General features: G+C 44.3%; 1 protein-coding gene across 5 annotated transcripts in view; it reads left to right on the top strand.

The window, feature by feature from the left end:
- Msra (methionine sulfoxide reductase A) overlaps positions 1-19,449 on the top strand; it is a 302,775-nt gene that overhangs the window by 202,994 nt on the left and 80,332 nt on the right. For all 5 annotated transcript variants that reach the window (XM_055609788.1, XM_055609789.1, XM_055609787.1 and 2 more), the window contains one exon: positions 13,362-13,468. In XM_055609788.1, the coding sequence (XP_055465763.1) occupies positions 13,362-13,468 (107 nt within the window). The remainder of the gene's footprint in view (positions 1-13,361; positions 13,469-19,449) is intronic.

The raw sequence follows: 19,449 nt of genomic DNA, 5'->3' as shown, positions 1-19,449 counted from the left end.
AGATAGATAGATAGATAGATAGATAGATAGATAGATAGATAGATAGATAGATAGATAGATAGTAAAAGGAAAGAGTTAGAACTCAGAAAAGAAGGCAGGCTTTGCAGTGCTGTGTGGATGATACTCTGCAACCATAAGGGGAGAGGCTTCTGGGAAATGCAACATGTTATTTTATTAAGGGCATACTTAATCCTCCCATCTTCTTAGCATGTCTCCATGGTGAATCCTGAGGGCTGTGCTCCTGGCCAGATGATTGACAGGCGCAGTTGGATCAACCCTTAAGAAGGAGTCAATAGGACAGTAGCATGTGACATTCTAATCTGTGGAGCAGGTCAGAATGTCATGTCCCGATGCTGGGTCAGAGGTAGAACTCAGAGTCCATTGTGTTGACTTAGAGGAAGTAACTGTCACTCAGTAGGCCTCACCAAAGCGCAGTACCTTCAATTCTTCATGCTTTTTATTCCCTTTCTAGTGAAGCTTCTTGTTTATAGTAGGGAAATAGGAGATGGAGTCTAAAGTGGATTGTGAGGAAGAGGTCCATCCTCAGTGGCCTCCAAGCCTGCTAATTCTCGCACCACTGCCCTTTCCTGATCCGCTGTCCACAGTATTAATTCACAAAACAAGCCCCTCTCCTGCTTCAACCTCTTCTCTGGTTGTCCTCTTTGGGGCCATTTACAAACTCTACAGTGGCCAGTGTGACCTTAGATTAACCCATGACCTTACATTAACTCCCTCTCTCTGATAGGGTGTCTCAGATATAGTGACCTTCCTTTCTTCATTCTGCGTCTTAAAGACACAAACATTTTCTTGATCTAGAGTCTGCCCTACTTCGAAGTCTGCCCCCAGCCCTTGACAAGCCTGGCTCCTTTTCCTCTTCATTTCTGCTGTCTTCCAAGAAGTCTTCCTTGATCTTCCCACACTAAAGTAGGGCTCTCTGCCCTCGCCACCTAGGTAACTTTCCACCAACAAGCCTTATGACCTTCTTAGCACCTAACCCAAACTAAATGATTGGTCTGTGTATCTATCAGGGTTTTCTAACTTGATAGAGTGTGTGTGTGTGTGTGTGTGTGTGTGTGTTAGACTGGCTTATAGGATGTGGTCCAAGTCATCTAACAATGGCTGTCTCACCTTGGGGAGGCTGAGAATGGTAACTGTTGAGTTCATGCAGCTGGATGGCACTGCAGTTGCGATCTAGCACTGGAGGCCTAGAGAATTCCTGGATTGCTGCTGGTTGGTCTTCAGTCTACACTGAAATCCTGAAGAAGTAGATTCTAATATCAGTGAAGACATCCCTCAGTAACAGTGTAGATGAACCTGCCAGTGAGAGGGAGGGCAAGCAACAAAAACAAATCCATGCAGGCTTCCTCAGCTCATACTTAAGACTGCTGTGTGTGTGTGTGTGTGTGTGTGTGTGTGTGTGTGTGTGTGTATGCAGGTAAACTTGTAGAGGCCAGAAGTTTATAATAGGTGTCCTGCCTATGGCTTTCTACTTTGTTTTTTGAGGTGGTGTTTCTCACTAAACCTAGTACACACCAATTGGCTAGACCGGCTGGCCAGAGAGGTCTGGACATCTACCTATCTCAGTTCCTCGTCCAGCATGAGGCTTACAGACACGAGCCACCATGTCATCTCTCCAGACCTCCATGGACACTGAGTTCCCTTTGGTCTGCATATATGCCTCCCTTATACTCACTCCATCAGCCCTTACTCTAGCCATATCAGTGTAGTTGCCCCATGGCCTCTTTTCAGGTGCACGACGAGCAGCCAGGGTCTCCCCCCATGCACACCCTGCATTCTGTCTACTGGGAAACATTAATTACAGGGAGAAAAATCCCGTTTTCCTCCTGTTTCCCATCAAGTGGGCAATTAAGTGCTAGTGTACGTCTATTTGAACTTGCCAAATTAATATCTGAACTTTATTCTGCTGACCCTTTTAAGTTAGTGTTGTGTTTTTTTTTAACAAGTCACCAGTTTTGAAGGACTATCCTTTTTTTAGATCCTGTATAAGAAATCTATCATCTGCAAATAATTAGACAGTGGGAATGATATTGTATTGCTAATGAGCAGATGTGCATGCTTGCAGTGCGGGGACAGCTGCACACACACACAAAATGCAAAAGTGGCTCAAACCCAGCATTACAAATTCTGCAAGGAGCTTCATTCTTTTAAGAATCTCAGGGAACAGAGAATGATGAAACAAAGAACCTGGTTTGTTTTTTTTTCTTTATTAATTGTTCTCTCAAGTGAGTTCTCCCTGCGTAGCATCATCACACATGTATACAGCATCCTGCTATTTGTACTCTCAATCTCCCTTTCATAGAATGCTCACGTGGAACAGGTTTGCTCTGCCTTTCAGTGCTGTAAGGGTCGGGCACCTCCAAATTGACTGAGGGACTCTTAGGGGGTAGCATTTCCACGCTGGCCATGGTGCTTAGAATCTTACGTATGTGAAGTCCTTTTTGATTCTTAAAGGCACCTGTGAAAGCTAGACCCATTCTGCAGATGGACAGACTGGCCTAGTGAAGCAAGAGGATTTGCCTGGCACCTGCTCCTACATTTCTATTATGTTGCAAAGATGGAATTCATTCCCCAGGGCTCAGTTCCAAGCCTGGTGCTCCTCCTCTGGTAAGACACGTGACTCCACATTGTTAAGTGATGCTTTCAGAGGGGAGGAGGCATGACCCACGGTGACTGGAAACAGCTGCACATTTGCCAGTGGCGGTGAACCCCTGCGGTGTCCATTACAATTTCATACATGCTGTTAAGGATTAGCAAGAGGAAGATAATTGGGCTTTTGGAAACATTCAGAGGAATCACACACATTTTACATCATCATTTAGAATTTGAAAATTTTGCACTTCAGCAATAAAATATGAAGTCAGAAGAACTACTACACTTCATATGAGAGTCCTAAATTAGGTAAGGAGGAGATCAGAGCTGATAGCATTGACGGGAACTGGAGTTTCTAGATTCTAGTAATGGCGGGCTGGGCCATTCAGTTCGGCTCAAACACTGAAAACTACTTAAGATGTTGGATAAAATATTTAGAACACACTGAAAACATCACATCAAACAGTTGACAAAATGTGAGGAATGACCAGACTAAGATAAAAGGAAGCAGGAAGCAAGACAGGCAGAAGGGGACTGGAGACATGCATGTTCTGAGAGAACACTCCAACACCATAAAATGTGGGGTTTGGGGTTCTTACTAAAGACATTGGAGGTGTGAGAAGCTCAGAGCTCTTAAATTGTTGGACACATAGGAAGCACTGCATTGTACTTGGAAGTGGCCTGTCATCTCAGTCACACACAGAACATACACAAGGCCGGAAAAAGATCAGCGTGTCCAAAGGGTTTAAAATCACTCAGATCAGTATTCTCTTACCATTGCATCATTCTCTAGAAATCAGTAGCAGAAAGTGATCTAGAAGAATGACCTTATGTTAAAAAGAAAGTTGAATTTCTAACTATCTTAGCACCTTAGTTTGCACGTGAAATGTCCCCCATGGGCTCCTATGTTTGAACACTTGATACCCAGCAGGTGGCCCTGTTTTGTGGGGTTGTGGAGCCTTCCGGAGGGCGTGAGGGCGTGAGGGCTAGCAGGAGGAAGTGGCTCACCTCGGGGCAAGTGCGAGGCTTGCAGTCTGATCTTTTTCTTGTCCTGCCTCTGCTTCTGGATCTACAGTTGGGTAAGCAAACAGATGTGGAAAGTTCTGCCACTATGTCTTTCCCCACTTTGAGGGACTGTGTCCCCTCAAAACACGAGCCAGAATAAATCCCTTTAACATTGCTTCTTGTTGTGCTTCCAAGAAAAATCACTGGCAAAAAAAAAAAGATAAATCATGAAAATATTATAGAAAATATTTTAATTAAGTGATGATTCATCTTGTGAGATGAGAGAAGAACATCCATTTCAAGAAACAAGAAAACCAACCACAAAATAATCTCAGAGAGTAGGAAGAGATAATTAAGAACATAAACCAATTATGTAGAGTTCAAACCAGCAGCAGAGATGACCATGAAAGCCAAGACTTTCCAAATGTATATGCATCTGCTAAAATGTAAGAATGGTTTGTCAACAACAACAAGATCAAGGCAGAGATTCCCAGTATGAATAATAATAATAATAATAATAATAATAATAAAAATAATAATAATAATAAATAGGAATGTCACTGGAGACACTAGAGACATTGCCAGACTTAGAGGATATCTGGAACAATGAACTTGAGAAGCAAGTTACATTGAAAACAAACCTTTTAAAAATAGAGCCCAACAAAAAGAAATGAACCTGGGATCCTTAGAGAAACTGAGTCCATACTTCAGAGGACCAGATACTTCGGTGAATTTTACCAACATTTAAGAGAGAAATGGTTGTTGTCTTGAGGGAGAGAATGGAGGTTTGTTCCGTTCCTCTCTGTAGCCTTGATCCCCAAGCTGAGCACATGAGAAAACAAAATCACAGGATAGTCTGACCTAGGAACATTACACAGAAATCCTCAGTGGACCTTGGGCAAACTGAAATCAGTGACAACCTGAAGACAATGGCCTTGACCAAGTAGACTGCAGGGCACATGGTTTAGCATCTCAGTGTTTACTGAGAAAACTGAACAGATTAAAAGAAAAACATGGCTACCAGAGTCGAGGCAATAAGGTATTCAGCACAGTTTGGTGTTCATAGGTGAGAAAAGCATGGAAAAGAGTCTTCACAAATAGTGTGCACGTACACTATTTAATAGTGAACTATTCAGAAACTGCAGCATGTTGGAACAAGAACTGTAGTTTATTTATTTCTATTTCTCACTCTGTAGCTCAGGGCTACAGTCATTATCAGGTAGCCCAAGGTGGCTTCAAACTCACAAAGGCCACTATTAAGAGATGTGAGCTGTCGGTCCCAGCTGCATAACAGCCTCATACTGGGGAGGGTTGAGGGGATCTTCCTTCAGACCTAAGTCAAGGAGAGAGGCAAAATGCATGACTGAGTGCTGTTCTCTTCTCCCCAGCTCTCTGGGATGTCCTTTTCTCTGAGTGGTCATGTGACTGAGTTCTGACCAATGGTATGTGGCAAAAATGACATCAGCTGCTTCCAGTCTTAACCCCTAAGACTCCTACCTAGCCTTTGAGCTCTGAAAGTGAGTGCCCATGGAAGCAATCTACCAAAGGTACATCAGCTTCCACCAGCATAGACCCCGCCTTAGGCACTCAAGAAGCAGGAGGGGTTAGCAGCCCTCTTTACTAAATGAACTTTGCATGAGCAAAAAGTAAACTGTTAGGTTCAGCCAAAAGAATTTCAGAAAGAGGTTCCTTGAAGATAAGTGTCATTAATAAATCTCTAATAGTGTTCCCTTAGCCATGGGGCAGCTGGAAGACCCAGTAACGGGCCTGTGAACATGTCATTCTTCTTAGACTATTTTGTAAATTTAGTACAAACCCCAGTGAATGCTACAGTCCTGCTGCTATGTGGCTATTCTTGCTCTCTCCTCCTCCAACCCCTCCTTCTTCAGATTAAAAAAAAAAAAAAAAAGGATTTCCAGTATTTATAAAAGCAAATGTTTTCTTATGTAACAAGAGCACAGGAACTTTTTCTTCTGCGTGTCTTGAGTGCGCTGTAAAACAGCACCTGCTAAGCTGCTGTGCGTTGGATCTGGGGACAGATAAACAGACAGTGCACAGTGCCTGAGCCCAGAGGTGAGGGCAGACACCATCAGCACTTCAGAACACTGTGGAGAATTGTTTAATTAATAAAGAGCCTTTTTTGTTTTGTTTTGTTTTGTTTTGTTTTGTTTTGAGATTCTTAAGGGGAAAAAATCAGTGGAGTTTCTGTCTTATGACACACACACACACACACACACACACACACATACACACACACGTACACACACGTTCCTTGTACATTTAGGACCTAAAAAGCCAATGGTAAGATATGCAGGACTTCAGGTGAATGACTTCATTGTGATGTGGGGTCTGGAAGTATTTCCTAGAAAAGACACCAAAAAGGCAAAATAAGTTTGACAAATTCACCCACGTCAAAATTTTGGCTTATCATAAAAGGCCGTAGGGACTGGAACAATGACCCAGCAGTTAAGAGCACTTCTGCTCTTACAAAGGACCCAGGTTCAGTTCCCAGCATACCATGGTGGCCTGCAGCCATCTGTAACTCTAGTTGCACAGGACCTACACCTTCTGGCTGCTGAAGGCACCAGGTGTACATGAAGACAAACACTCCTGTACGTAATTTAAATATAAATAAAAATTAAGCAAACGTAGAGCTTTTAGAAACACAGATTACTGCAAAGGAACATGGCCAAAGTATTTAAATAGCAGTGGAGAAGCATAAAATGCAAAACAACATAATTATCAATTAGGAAAATACAAATTAAGATCATGTGAGATTCCATCATGAGCCATGCTGACTGACAGAAAGTATCAGACTGGAGCACAGCCTGTGAATTGGCAGGTCCTTAGAGCTTCAGGACTCTGGATAGAGCAGCTCAGACTTTGTAGAGCAACAGAGGCTTTGTAAATCAGGGTCATCGCTCCCACCGCTCCGGGAAGCGGCTTGTATGTGTGCAGTTCCGTTGAAGATGGGCAAACCTCACTGGCCAACAGCTGCATTTCCTGGTATGCACCCTTAAGGACGTCGTGTGTACGTGTACTGGAGTGCGCGCTGAGAGTGTTTTTGGCAGTCCTGGGCTTCGAACTCTCATCATGGGATGAATGCACCCATAGTGGGTGGGGCGCTCTTTCAAGAGATGTTCCGAAAGAAACATGAGGGTGAAACCACCATGTAGTTTTATTTGTATAAATTTCAAAAGTAGGTCAAACTGAACTGGAAGACACTGTCATAGATGGGAAACAGGGAGGACAATGGCACTTTGTTTCTTTAGGTTGGTGGTCTTTGTCTGCGCATTCACGTCATGACACTGTCATATTACTGTAACACTGAAGTGTACACTTGAATAAACCACCGTGTACTATGTTTTATGTACTTTGGTACATGTATGTAAATGCTTTATATCCTTTTCTGTATTAACTATTGTCTTAGTTTCATTTCCTGCTGCTGTGTTAAAATAATCTGGTGCAAACAACTTAAGGGAGAAAGAGCCTATTTTTGTCATAGTCCAAGGTGCAATTCATCATGGCAGAGAAACCAAGGCTGGAGAGCTCAAAGCAGATCCCATTGATAGTCAACAACAGAGTGGGAGATGCATGATTACTAATGCGCAGCTCACTTTCTCCATTTTATGTCATCTGGTTATGCTTGGTGTTGTTTCTGTAAACATCGTGAAAAGCTCACTGATGCTCTGTGCTGGCATTACACATGTGCCCAGGTTTTCGGTGGGTTCTAGAGATGGAACCCAGGTCCTCATGCTTTCCTGGCTCAGCCATCTCCCCAGGCTTTGGTAGCTATTTTGATGCCCTCTCTGCCTTCCTTTTGATGAAACAACAGCTATCCATTCACTTTCTCATTTTAGATTTAAAACGAGCTGTCAGCTAGAATTGACAGAATTAATTTTCCAGTCAGGTAAAGTGAGACTGTTCAATATTCATGGGGTTCATCTCAGACACCTGAGAGAAAGGCCAGGTGTGCCAAGAAGAGCTCTTGGGTTGTAGGAAGAAACCGTGTGTCACTGTGAGAGAGGGAGGCTCCCGACCTGGTGGAGGGTGCTGGAGCAGAGTGGTGTCCTCTCTAGTCCCAGAAGGGAGGCAATGCTGCGATGAGCTGTGTGAACTGTGGTCTTCCGTGACCCCGAGCATGCGGGTTTTCAGTGCCATCTCTGTGCAGTCAAACTAGTGGGTCCGTTCATAAGCCAGGAGTAGAAGACAAGCTTTCTGTGTGTGTGTGTGTGTGTGTGTGTGTGCGTGTGTGTGTGTGTTTGTGAAATGACTGCAGTTCTGAGCCATTCATCAGTAGTTTTACTTTCCTTCCTTTCTTCCTTCCTTCCTTCCTTCCTTCCTTCCTTCCTTCCTTCCTTCCTTCCTTCCTTCCTTCCTTCCTTCCCTTTTCTTTCCTTTTCTTTTTTTTTTTGAGACAAAGTTTCTCCTTGTAGCCTTGGCTGTCCTAGACTTTGTAGAGCAGGCTGGCCTCCCACTCACAGTGGTCACCCTGCCTCTGCCTCCCTGAGTGCTGGGGTTTTATGGGCATGCATCACCACGCCCGTCCAGATTTACTTTTCATTGAAATAGATTTTTGAAGAAGTAACTGGGGGTGTTCAGGATTTTGTAGAACAAGCTGTAGCTTCTAAGCCCCTTCCCATGATGGAGTCAAGCACGGAACATAGGTGCATCATTGTAAGTGGGACCAAGCAGTGTTTAGGATTTTCTCTGAGCGTGACAGAATTTGAGAAACAATAGACTGCAAAGGCAGGCTGTAAACCAGTTTGAATGAGATCAGAATTGGTGACCAGCACAGAGTCAATTAGTTTCCCTGATGCAGCAGCTCCTGAGGCTCAGGGATCCAGGCCTGTGATTGGAGGAGGACAGAGCAGTAGAGGGGAGAACCTGTAAGGAAAAGTGAGAAGTAGAGAAGGAAGGAGAAATTGAGTGAGGATATGGTCTCCAGAGAGATCTAGGCCCCAAGCATAGGGGAGTTTGGGAGGTATGGCCATGTGACCAGGTTCTGATCAATAAAATGTAACTAATGTTGCAGAGTGAGTCTTCTAGGAAGGCTGCTTAAAGATGGAGGAAGTCAGGGCAGGCTGGAGGCTCAGTGGGTGAAGGCACTTGCAAGGAAAGCCTGGAGATCTGAGTTTGGTCCCCAGAACCCACATAAGGAGAGAACTGACTCCGTAAAGTTGTCCTCTGTCCCCCACATATGCACAGTGCATGCACCTGCCCACCACATACATCATACATACACATATAATAATAATAATAATAATAATAATAATAATAATAATAATAATAGTAATAATAATAATAATAAATGAAAATAATAAAGATGTAGGAAGTGAGAGATTTTGTCCATTCACTTTTCCTCCTCCCCTCTCTTTTAGTCTGTGCTTTGGCCATGGCAGTTACAGGACCAGAAGATTTTTTTTTCCCTTAAGAGTGAAGCTCTATGCTAAAAATAACTGAGTGAAAAGAGACATAAGTCCCTGGTGATCATGGAGCCACTGACTCCAGACTCCAGTGAAGTTTCACTTATTTAACTGAAAAAGAAGCACAATTCTACCTTGCTCCATCATCTTTGTTTTCATCCCTGGTAACATGGATGCTGTTCCCATGGGCACCGTGAGACAGGACAGATGTATAGAGATTCCTGGGCAGCGTGGTAGCCACACTGGCCACCAGCAAAGGCAGGATGCTACTTTAATCCTTCTCTTTTCTCCTGCCCAGATTTTTAAATAGAAAGCAAAAAAGACCTTTTGCGATTTTCTTTATACAGCTGAGAGCCTTATATCTAAACTCTATACATACTAATTTTAAATTTTACTGTTCCCAAGTCTGCCGTTTTAGATTTTAAATGTCAAAATGCTGCCTTGGGCTGGGCATGGTGGCACATGCCTATAATCGCAGCACTTGGGGAGGCAGAGGCAGGCAGATCTCTGTGAGTTCTAGGCCAGCCTGGACAACAAAGTGAGTCTAGGACAGCCAACGCTACACAGAGAAACGCTGTCTCAAAAAACCAAAAACCAAAAACCAAAACAAAAAGCTGCTTTGGAACAGTCCATGGGTATCTTCATCAAACCCCTGCCCTCAGGGCTTAGGGAACTACTTGGAAAAGAAGGTGGGAGGATCATAAGGGCCAGAGAGATGGATGATGCCAAGGAAGCAGTGTCTTCAGACACAGTGGACTGTCAGATATATGAATACACAGACTGTGGCAGTGTGCACAGGGCCTGCACAGACTCAAGCTGGATGGGGTTTCAACACTAAGAGGAGAAAGTGGACGGGAGTGTCCATTCATAACCGGAAACTTAGCTCTAACTGACAGCAGAGAAAACATTATTTTCCCACAATGGAGTCTCACTGGGTCTACAAACCACACTTAAGGGCAGGCCCCACGCCCAGCAGCAGATCCTGACAGAAAACCAGCCCAATGATGTTTTTGTAGATTTTTGTTTTGTTCTTCTTTTGCTTTGTTTGAGCATTTAAAAAGGAAATCTTACTTGCCTTCTGCTTGTATATCATGGTTTCTGATTTTGTGGCTTTTACGGGTCTTGTTTTTTATGTGTGAGCACCTCTGTATTTGTGTGTGCTTCTTGTACCTTTTCTTTGTTTTTATTATCCTTTTTTTTTTAAAGTTGCCTTTTAGTTTTCAAAAGAAAGAGAGATAGAATGCATAGAGTTGGATATGTGGGGAGGTGGGAAAGATCTGGGAAGAAATATGGGAGGGAGGAAAGCAAGATCAGAATATAGCGCATGAAAAAAATAGTTTCAATTCAAAAATGCCATTCGACAAAACAAATTTTCAAAAAAGCTTGTATTCTCACAAATTCAGAAAAAGCCAGCATGCAAGTGTGTGTATTGAAAATGTAAACATAATAATAAAAATTGAAATTAAACTTAGAAACAAAAACAAAACCACAGCGGTGACCATGGAACTTAGTGAATACGAACACAAATATGGACGGGGAAGACTACCACAGTTCTTCCGGAGCTCCTGGCCTCTGCCCTCCCGAGGATCTCACTTCTCTCTGCTCATCTGCCTTGAACACGAAGCCTGTTCAGAATAACATCAGAGGTCATGGTCCCTTAATATAAAGGAATGGGTCTCAGCCAGAGACAGTTTTGCCACCTAGGGGACATGTAGCAAGGTGTGGTGGTATTCTTGTGTGTCACAACTGGGTGGACACCAAAGCATAGGGCCTGAGGATGCTACCATGTGTCCACGAATGCATAGGGCAGCCCAAGGACCAAGGCTCGTCTAGCTCAGGGTCTGAGCAGTGCAGAGGCTGAAGTGCCTGTGTGTAGAAAACTCCCACTGGATTTTAGCAGTTCAGTCGTCAGATAGTGTCATAAAAACACTTAGGTTTTACTTTAAGGATATTAATCGATTTCTTCACTTTCCCTCCATCTTGAGAAGAGCCTAAGTAAGCTGTGCTTTTCCCCCAGCTCCCACCCCAGTGACCTAGTTAGCACTGTCCCTAGCTGACAGCTTATTAGCTCCTGACAGACAAGCGCTCACGGAAGCCTGATGCCGAACCAAGATGCACATTTTGATGTTCTCTCCTGGGGTGCTGTGACTTAACTCCCAGGAGCCGAGCACATTTCTAATCTCACCCCGATGGACTGTTTAAAGGAGGCTTTAGCTTGTCTTTGGAAAGCATTCTTAAGGAATAGCACACGGACAAGAGCTGGTCAGCGTGTTGGCCCTTGTACAACTTAAAGAGAGACTCAAAAAGTTGAAGCTCTCAGTCTGTCATAAATCTATGAACATGAGTATGTTTAATAGAGCGAGTAAAGACCACACCCATTTTCTCCATCCTGTTTTGCTCCAATAATGGAGAGTACAAAAGTGTGCCCCTGCCTTTGTTCCCGGGGAGAGAAGGAGGAGTGAGATGTGGAGAAGCCTGGAGGCAGAGATGGGGTCTTTGGTGGGATGACCCACCACGGCCACGTGGTTAGATAACCCACAGGACAAGGCTCTGCCAGCTCACTCGCTCAGTCTGCTCACTGTGTCAGTGACTTTCTCATTTCTGTGACCAAAGATTTGACTGAAACAAAGGAGGAAAGGCTTTCTTTTTTTTTTCCAGCCTGTGGTTACAGAGGCTTCAGGCCATGATTGCTTGGTTCTCTTGACTCTAAGCCCCATGGTGCAGACAGGGCATAAGAGAGAGGATGCTTACCCATGGCATGGAACAAGGCACAAAGGGCTCAAGTAATAAACACCGCTCCCCCCAGTTACCTGCTTCCTGCAGCTAGCCCCCCTACCATTTCCAGAACCTTCCACAACAGTGCCAGGAGTTAAGAACCAAGTGTTTAACATGCTTGTCTGTGAAGGATGTTTGGCAACAGTCCTCAATGAGAGGCTTTTGTGATCTGGCCCCGGAACAGCACCCTGCAGTGGATCCATTTACTCTGGGTTTAACACCACACCCCCTGATGTATTGATCTCCCTAGGGTGGAAGGCATTGGTAACGGGCTGCAGGAAACAAAGGGAAGGTTGAGAGGTGCTGGTAAGAGGTGGGTTACCCCAGGGTCGGAAGGAGTGGCGCTCATGCCAAAGATCGAGAGAAAAGTGAGATCAGTGAGAGAGAAACAGTGGGGTTGAGAAGAGGTCTGGGGGCTTTGTCACAGGCATGCTGGTGGGGATGTGGCACTACATGACTGAAGCCTGGAAGGGGTGAAGACCAAAGATTCAACTGTGCAGACTCTCAGTGGGAATGAGGGAGCTGTCCTTCTGGAGGGCTCAGGGCAGGAAAGGGGCAGCTGAGCTCAGCATGAGGAGGACTAGGGAAGAGCAAATGGTGGCAGAGTGGTTAGGATGTAGTGAGGGACTTCAGTAAGAGCCCTGCTGTTGTGGGGGTAGTTAAGGAAGAAAGACGCAGGGAAGTCCAGGAGAGCAAGGATGGACGGGTAAGACTGGACGTAAGCCACTTATCGATTCAAGATTCTTGTCAAATCTGACGCAGCTCTGTTGTCTTAGCCTGAATTATTTTACTCAATTAAAATCTGAGTCCATGTGTGTGTGTGTGTGTGTGTGGGGGTGTTAGGCTCATTTCTTTTGCTATGATAAAGTACCCGAGATAAACAATCAAAGGGGAAAGGAATGAATTCTCACACGTGCAGCTCTGAAGGGTTACAGCCGTGGACTGAAAACTCTGAAATTGGGACCCAAAACCATGCTTTCCACCTTCTAGCTACAGTGATGGAGAACTGGCTCACCGAGGGCGCTCCCCCAACACGGTACATGTCATAGCGATAAATAAGTAAGTTATCCATTAGGTGCTTTCGTATAAAATGGTTGTTTATGGAGTATCTAGTGGATAAATTTACCCAAGTTTGAGGTATTTTTTACAATTAAAGACTTAATTTTTAATTATGTGCACTTGGGGAAGTGGTGTGTGCACATTGACTACAGGAACCCACAGGGACGTTGGATTCCTCTGGAGCTGAAGCCACAGACTGTGAGCCACCCTGCATGGGTGGTGGGAACTGAATCGAGGTCCTCCGTGAAAGCAAGACACTCATGTAACCACTAAGCCACCTCCGCAGCTTTCTTCATTATAATTAAAACAAATAGAGTTCATGCTCATTTCAAGAAACTGATGTCAAGATAAAATTAAAACAAGCACTTGGTGAAAGCAGCCACAGCAACCACATCCACTTGGTGAAGGCAGCCACAGCAACCACATCCACTTCAGCCAGCACTATTGTCCCAGCAGCCCCCTAATTCTCCCGGTTCTCACCCTCAGGCATGCGCCAAGGCAATGACTACGGCACCCAGTACCGATCGGCGGTCTACCCTACCTCCGCTGCACAGATGGAAGCAGCCCTGAGGTCCAAAGAGGAATACCAGAAGGTAAGACTCTTTTACTTTGGTCTCCCCAGGCCACTGTGGCCTAGGTCAGCTCAGTGTCAGAGGGATATTTGGCTCTGTCTACCTGTGACCATACACCCAGGCATATGTCTCAGCCATCTCTGCCAGCCTCTGAGCAGGGACATTGTACCAAAGAAATGTGCGTAGTAAGAGTCTAAGAGTGGGCCCACGTGTATTTGTCTTTAATATCAACCCATCCTGGTGACTATGTGGTGCTGTCCCTCAGTGAGAACCTGTTTAATCCACAGATGTTGTGTGTCTCTGTTCTGCAGCTTCGGTCTGGAATCAGGGCAGTGTCAGGGAGGCCTTCTCCTGGGGCCTGAGGGAAGGACAGGTCCAGACGCTTTCCCTGTAAATGTCATGTCTTCTTCCCTTCGTCTTCAGTCCTGCATTTATAAGAACACTGGTCATGCTCGATTCAGGCTAACCTTGGTGACCTCATGTTACTGGCTGACTTCTATAAGGATCCAGCTCCAAATAAGGTTGCGTTCTAAGAGCTTACGGCTCCAACAGATACTTTCTGGAAGACATAGATCAACTCATGATATACATTTTCCCATTGCCGGCAACCGTAAACTTAATCATAATAAAAGCACTTATCAGAAACATATACATTACATCATGAAATCATTGTTCTCACTACCAGCTCTATAATCTTTTAGAAAAATCTCCTCCAGTAGAGATTTGGTTCTCTCGAAGACAACTTGAGTTGCTTTAATTTTTCTGAGTTTTGTGACGGTACTCAAATTTTAATTAAGATAGTTTCTGATTTAATGATAGTAGACACTGCGGCTCTGTAAATAATGTGGGATAGCCCCACAGTGGTAGAGGGGGCAATGAGGAGCAGGCTGGGATGTGGCTTCTCTCTCTGCTCAGTTCCACTGTGATAGGAGATATGTCCGAGAGGTATCTCATCAGGCATCTGAGGCCGTGATATCAGCTTGGCTGACACAGTAGGCGGATTGGGGCACAGTCCCTGTGAGTCTGGGCTGAAGTTTGTGACATTTCTCTTATTTTTTTTTTTTCTGGAGACTGTACCATCAAGAGGTCTTGATATTGAATCAGGAACCAATGTGTCTCAGGATGTACCTGTGGGGGAAGGGGACAATGAGGCTAATTACATACCTGTACCTAGGTGGCCCCTGTGATGTCTGTCTTAGCCTGAGTCCCACAAGTGGCAGAGCCCAGGGTAAAGGGGGCTTGTTTGTGTGGACTTTCTGGGATAGTTGGTACTAGGAAACATGATCAGAGGATAGGAGGAATAGAAGAGGGAAGGAGGAAGGCCCACACTGGCCACTGCCTGCAGGTTGCTTGCGCCTCATGGAATCACCTGTTATTCCTGGGAAGAAGCCTGTTTCCCTGAGAGCCATCATGCATGGTGTTACCTTGCACTTCCGGCTGTGGAGACTTCATCTCAGGGTAGGAGGCAAGAAATATACGGCCTGAGGATGCGAGAGGCATTATCAGCCCACGGAGCTGCAAAAGCTAAGAAGAGTCCCTGCGGGATAGGCCACAGCAGCAACGTTTCTGTGAGCCACGGGGGCCTGAAGTGAAGCAGAAGAAGCACCTGGGATTGTGGACATGCTAGTTTCATTTCTGTTGTTGTGATAACATATCCCGACCAAAAACAGCTTCAGGGAGAAACAAGTTTATTTGCCTCATAGTTCCAAGTTACAGCCTGTCATCTCTGAGAAATCAAGGCAGGAACTTGAGTCAGCTAGCTATACTATAACAAACAGTGAGAGACAGAGAAAATAAACGCATGCATGCTGCCTCCATGCTTGTGCTCAGCTAGCTTCATCCTCTCTTATACAGGTCAGGACCCCCCTGCCCAGGGAATGGTGCCGCCCATAATGGACTGGGCAATCCCATATCAATGAACTTAGTTAAGACAACCCCCGGCACAGGCATGCCCACAGGCCAACCCAATGTAGATAATCCATCACTGAGACTCTCTTCCAAGGTCATTCTGTGTTGTACCAAGTTGACAATTAAAGCTAACCATCACAGCGTGTAAGCAGCATCAAAAGCCATCATCCACAAAGTGTCCTTCTCCCACCAGCTCTGCTCCCTAGCCAGAAAAGACTACTAGCTCCAAAGGCTCAAAGCTGATTCCACCAAGGGGTGCTCTGAAGTTGTGATGGAGCTGAGGAAGAAAAGCTTGAGGTGACTTCCCAGAAGGACCTTGTGCTGTGATCATGTAGTCATGTGGGAGACAGCTTCAGCCACAGAAGTTATGATCAGAGTGATGTGCAATCCATAAACAGCTTTATAATGGCAGAGACAGGCGTGATAGGATCGCAGCCACAGAAAAGGGTATTTACTGAATGCCAGACACTCTTCTAGGCTTTATACATAAACTACATCTTTTACAAATCTGTGGTAATTAATCTACCAATTACCTTTGTATCTGTATCATCTATCTGCCATTGAGCTATCATTGCTATCATTTATTTATCTATCATTTATCATCTGTCATTTGTCTATTACTAATAAATATATCAATTAGTCTATACATCATCTGTGTATCTATATATCATCTATCTCTATATCTATCATCTATTTATCATCTATCTATAATCTATCTATCTGTAGATAGAATTGATACACTTAGACACAGTTGTATCTCTCTGTATCTTTGTTTAAAATTGCATGTATTGGTGTAATTCTGAGTCTTTGTTTTTCCTTTGGGGGTTTATGTAAATTTTTGCCCTTTCTCTTCATTTAACTGATAATCTCTATAACCCACCTCCAAAGAAGTCAATGATTTGTCTATGAAAGGTGACACACTTGGATTTTACTCAAAGAATCCATCTTTTCTTTTATATTTACCTTAAAAGTATTCTGGCTTCCAAAGGGCCTTACACCATCAAGGTTGGTCCTAGATCCTGCTTTTGTCTCCTCAGCTGGCCAGAGAGCAGTCTTGATGGCCTTGCCTGTGCTCTATGCCAAGGCTGACCTTGGATAATTTCTGAAACAATAAAGACATTTACTCTTAAGGGCATAATTCCTTCACAATACCAGCTAGACTCGTGCCCTCCATAATCCTGGCCCAAACATCCAGGCTTATTTTAAGAGCATATATTCCTTCCCTACATTCCACACATCCTCTTTTCCCCTTCAGAGGTCGCCATTACAGGCTTTTCGCCCTGGCCATTGATCTTCTCTGGGTCTGCAAGGACCCTCATGTACTAACTATAATGTTGACTGAGGTTACTAATTTGATAGTCTCTGCTAGTTTGTCCCCTGGTGACCTGCAGGATCCGGCTTCTTCAGCAACTTCTTTATATGTGGCGTTGGAGTGACTGCGCTGCTTACCACAAAGCAGCCATTTGAACATGAAATTAGCTGATTTTATCACAGGGACCAATTGTTGAGCTAATTAGATGTGTAGGAGTGCTGAGGAGCCAGAAACCAAAAGTGATTTCCACTCCAAACTGTGGTTTTCTGCAAAGTTGGCCGAGCTGTCAATCCCAGGCCCACCAGCAACCTGAAGAAGAATTTTTCTCACTTCTGGGCTGACGGTGGGGGTTGGAGGCAGGAAGGTCCAAGCAGGAGGGTCAGACCATCAGGAGTGAAACCAAAACTTCATGCTGGGTTTAATGACCTTAGCAGGGCTGAGTTCTGCTAATGGAACCTGCCAGCTACTTCATGTCTTGGTTAGGTGAGGACATTCAAGAAAATGGAAGTACCATCCTTTTGAGGGTGGCTTTTCAATACTTTCCTAATCTTGTCTTAATGTTTAAACCTCCCTCCTTAAAGAGGAAGGACTCTTGTGGTAGGACTGTTTGTAAGCAAATAATTGGAGATATTCATAAATAGCATTGCTTGTGGATGATCTTACACTGTGGACAATTCTCCCAAATGAGTCTATCCTGAACCAACACCTTCCCACTCTCACCTGAATGAATCAGGCCCCAGGGGAAGGGGAAGGTGCCATCTATGTGGGATTCCTTCATTTAGGAATTAAGTATTTGAACTTCCAGCAGATTGTGGATCTTGAAATTTAGATGTGATAGATATGAAGATAGTTGTGGCCAATCATATGACCTAGCCCATCCCAACTCCTCAAGACTCATGAATGATTCTTTGACTTCGTTTGTCAGGAAAGAGAAGAAAAATCAGGGTTTTCCTCTGTGTATAGTTTAGAGCATATTGGGCTCTAATAAGCACAAAATATTTCTGGAGTACATTCTTAATTACTATATTTCAAATATAAAACAGTGTTTGAAAATCTGTCTCTTTAATCTCTCTGTCTATTCATCTATCCACTCACCCACCCATCCATTCATCCTTTCACCCACCCACCTGGCCTGTCCATCCGTCGACCCATCTATCTGTTTATACAACCTCCCATCAGCCTGTCTGCTCACCCACCTACTCATTCTTCCATCTATGCAGCCAGCTATGCCTTCAATATACAGCTACATTCTTTAAATAATACCAATAATTTTATCTTAATTTTCAATTATTTGGCAATTTGTCATCTATCATCTGTGCATCTGATTATATGCAGTACAATGTATAATTTAAAGAGAAACACCCAAAAGGAAATATACAAAACAGGATGTAATTATTGCCACCAGCAGGTTTTAGAATAAAGGCTCATCTCTGATTAGTTGAGTCTCTTCCCACTTAGACTGCAGCCAGATACTCACCAATGCCACATCTTCCCAGCGAGGCCAGGAGATATATAGATTATATCTATATATAAAGAGATATAAAGATTATATTCTCGAATTATCTCCCTGTCTCTGCTACCAGTGAGGTTTCTGACCCCTTCCTCTTGTGTGGTGTAAATGTTACTTCTATACCAATGATACTCAGCTTCTTGGACCACAAGAGCCCCGTGGCCTCCAGATTCCTGTATCCAGTGTTTATCTCCACACAACACGCCCCAGATTGAAGACTCTTTAATAAGCGAGTCTCCTGCCCGCCACCAACTGCAGGTCCATCCACTGTGCTCTCCCCTCAGCACCACTTTTCCAGGCTTCTCCCGTGCATTAGTTTCTGTCCTCATCGCTGTGACCAAACACTTGAGAAGCAGCAGCTTTAGGGGAAGAGGGTTTATTTTGACTCACACTTGGTGAGGATACAGCCCCTCACAGTGAGGAAGGCGTGGTGGTAGGATCTTGAATTGGCAAGTTGTATTGCCTAGACAGTCAAGAAGCAGAGAGAAGACAAGAAGTGGGCGGGATTGAGGAACCTCAAGACCTGTCCCCGCTAACTCACTAACCCAAAGCCCATTCCCAGCAAAGGACCAAACATTCAAATGCATGAGCCTCTGGGGGCTTTCCACATTCAAACCACAACCTCTGGATTCAGCCCACAGGCACAACTCCCATGTACCCGCTTCTCTGCCATAGCCACAGTCACCATCATCACTTAAGTACCACCACTTGTTCCTGAACCAATCTACTTATTATTTCTGTATACTCTAGCTGCCTACACAGGGTAGCCAGATCATGCTCTTCTCTGGTCTCTAGTTATGCCACGGCCTCCCTAGTAGTAACAGACTCTACCGTGGTATGTCTACATGTAATCCCTGCCCAAAGCCTGGGGCCTTTGAATGAATCTGTAGGATTTCTGGATGCCTGAGAACCACAGATTTGGATAGGGGTGTCCTTGCAAGGAATACTGTCTTGAGGCCTTATTTGGTTTTGCAAGGAGATAGAAATGTGCCTGTTTATTCCCTTTACCTTTTTTTTTTTTTTTATTTTTAAGGTAAAAGACCTAACTTAACACTCCTAAAATAAAGTGGCATGCCAGAAAACAATTGTATAAAAAATAACCTTAACAGCTGGGGAATACTTGTGAAAGAAAAGAAAAACCCCTCTCTGTGGATATTGGATATCACTCTCTGGAACTCTGGATCTCTGGATCTCTGTTTCTCTAAATCTCTGTATCTCTGGATCTCTGGATCTCTCTCTCTCTCTCTCCTGCCTCCCTTCCTTTCTCATGTC

The sequence above is a fragment of the Psammomys obesus genome, unplaced genomic scaffold (assembly GCF_907164565.1).
Source record: "Psammomys obesus unplaced genomic scaffold, mPsaObe1.curated_primary_1811, whole genome shotgun sequence".
Lineage (NCBI taxonomy): Eukaryota > Metazoa > Chordata > Mammalia > Rodentia > Muridae > Psammomys > Psammomys obesus.
Note: the sequence above shows the minus strand (reverse complement) of the source record. Positions and strands in the feature narration are given on the sequence as shown.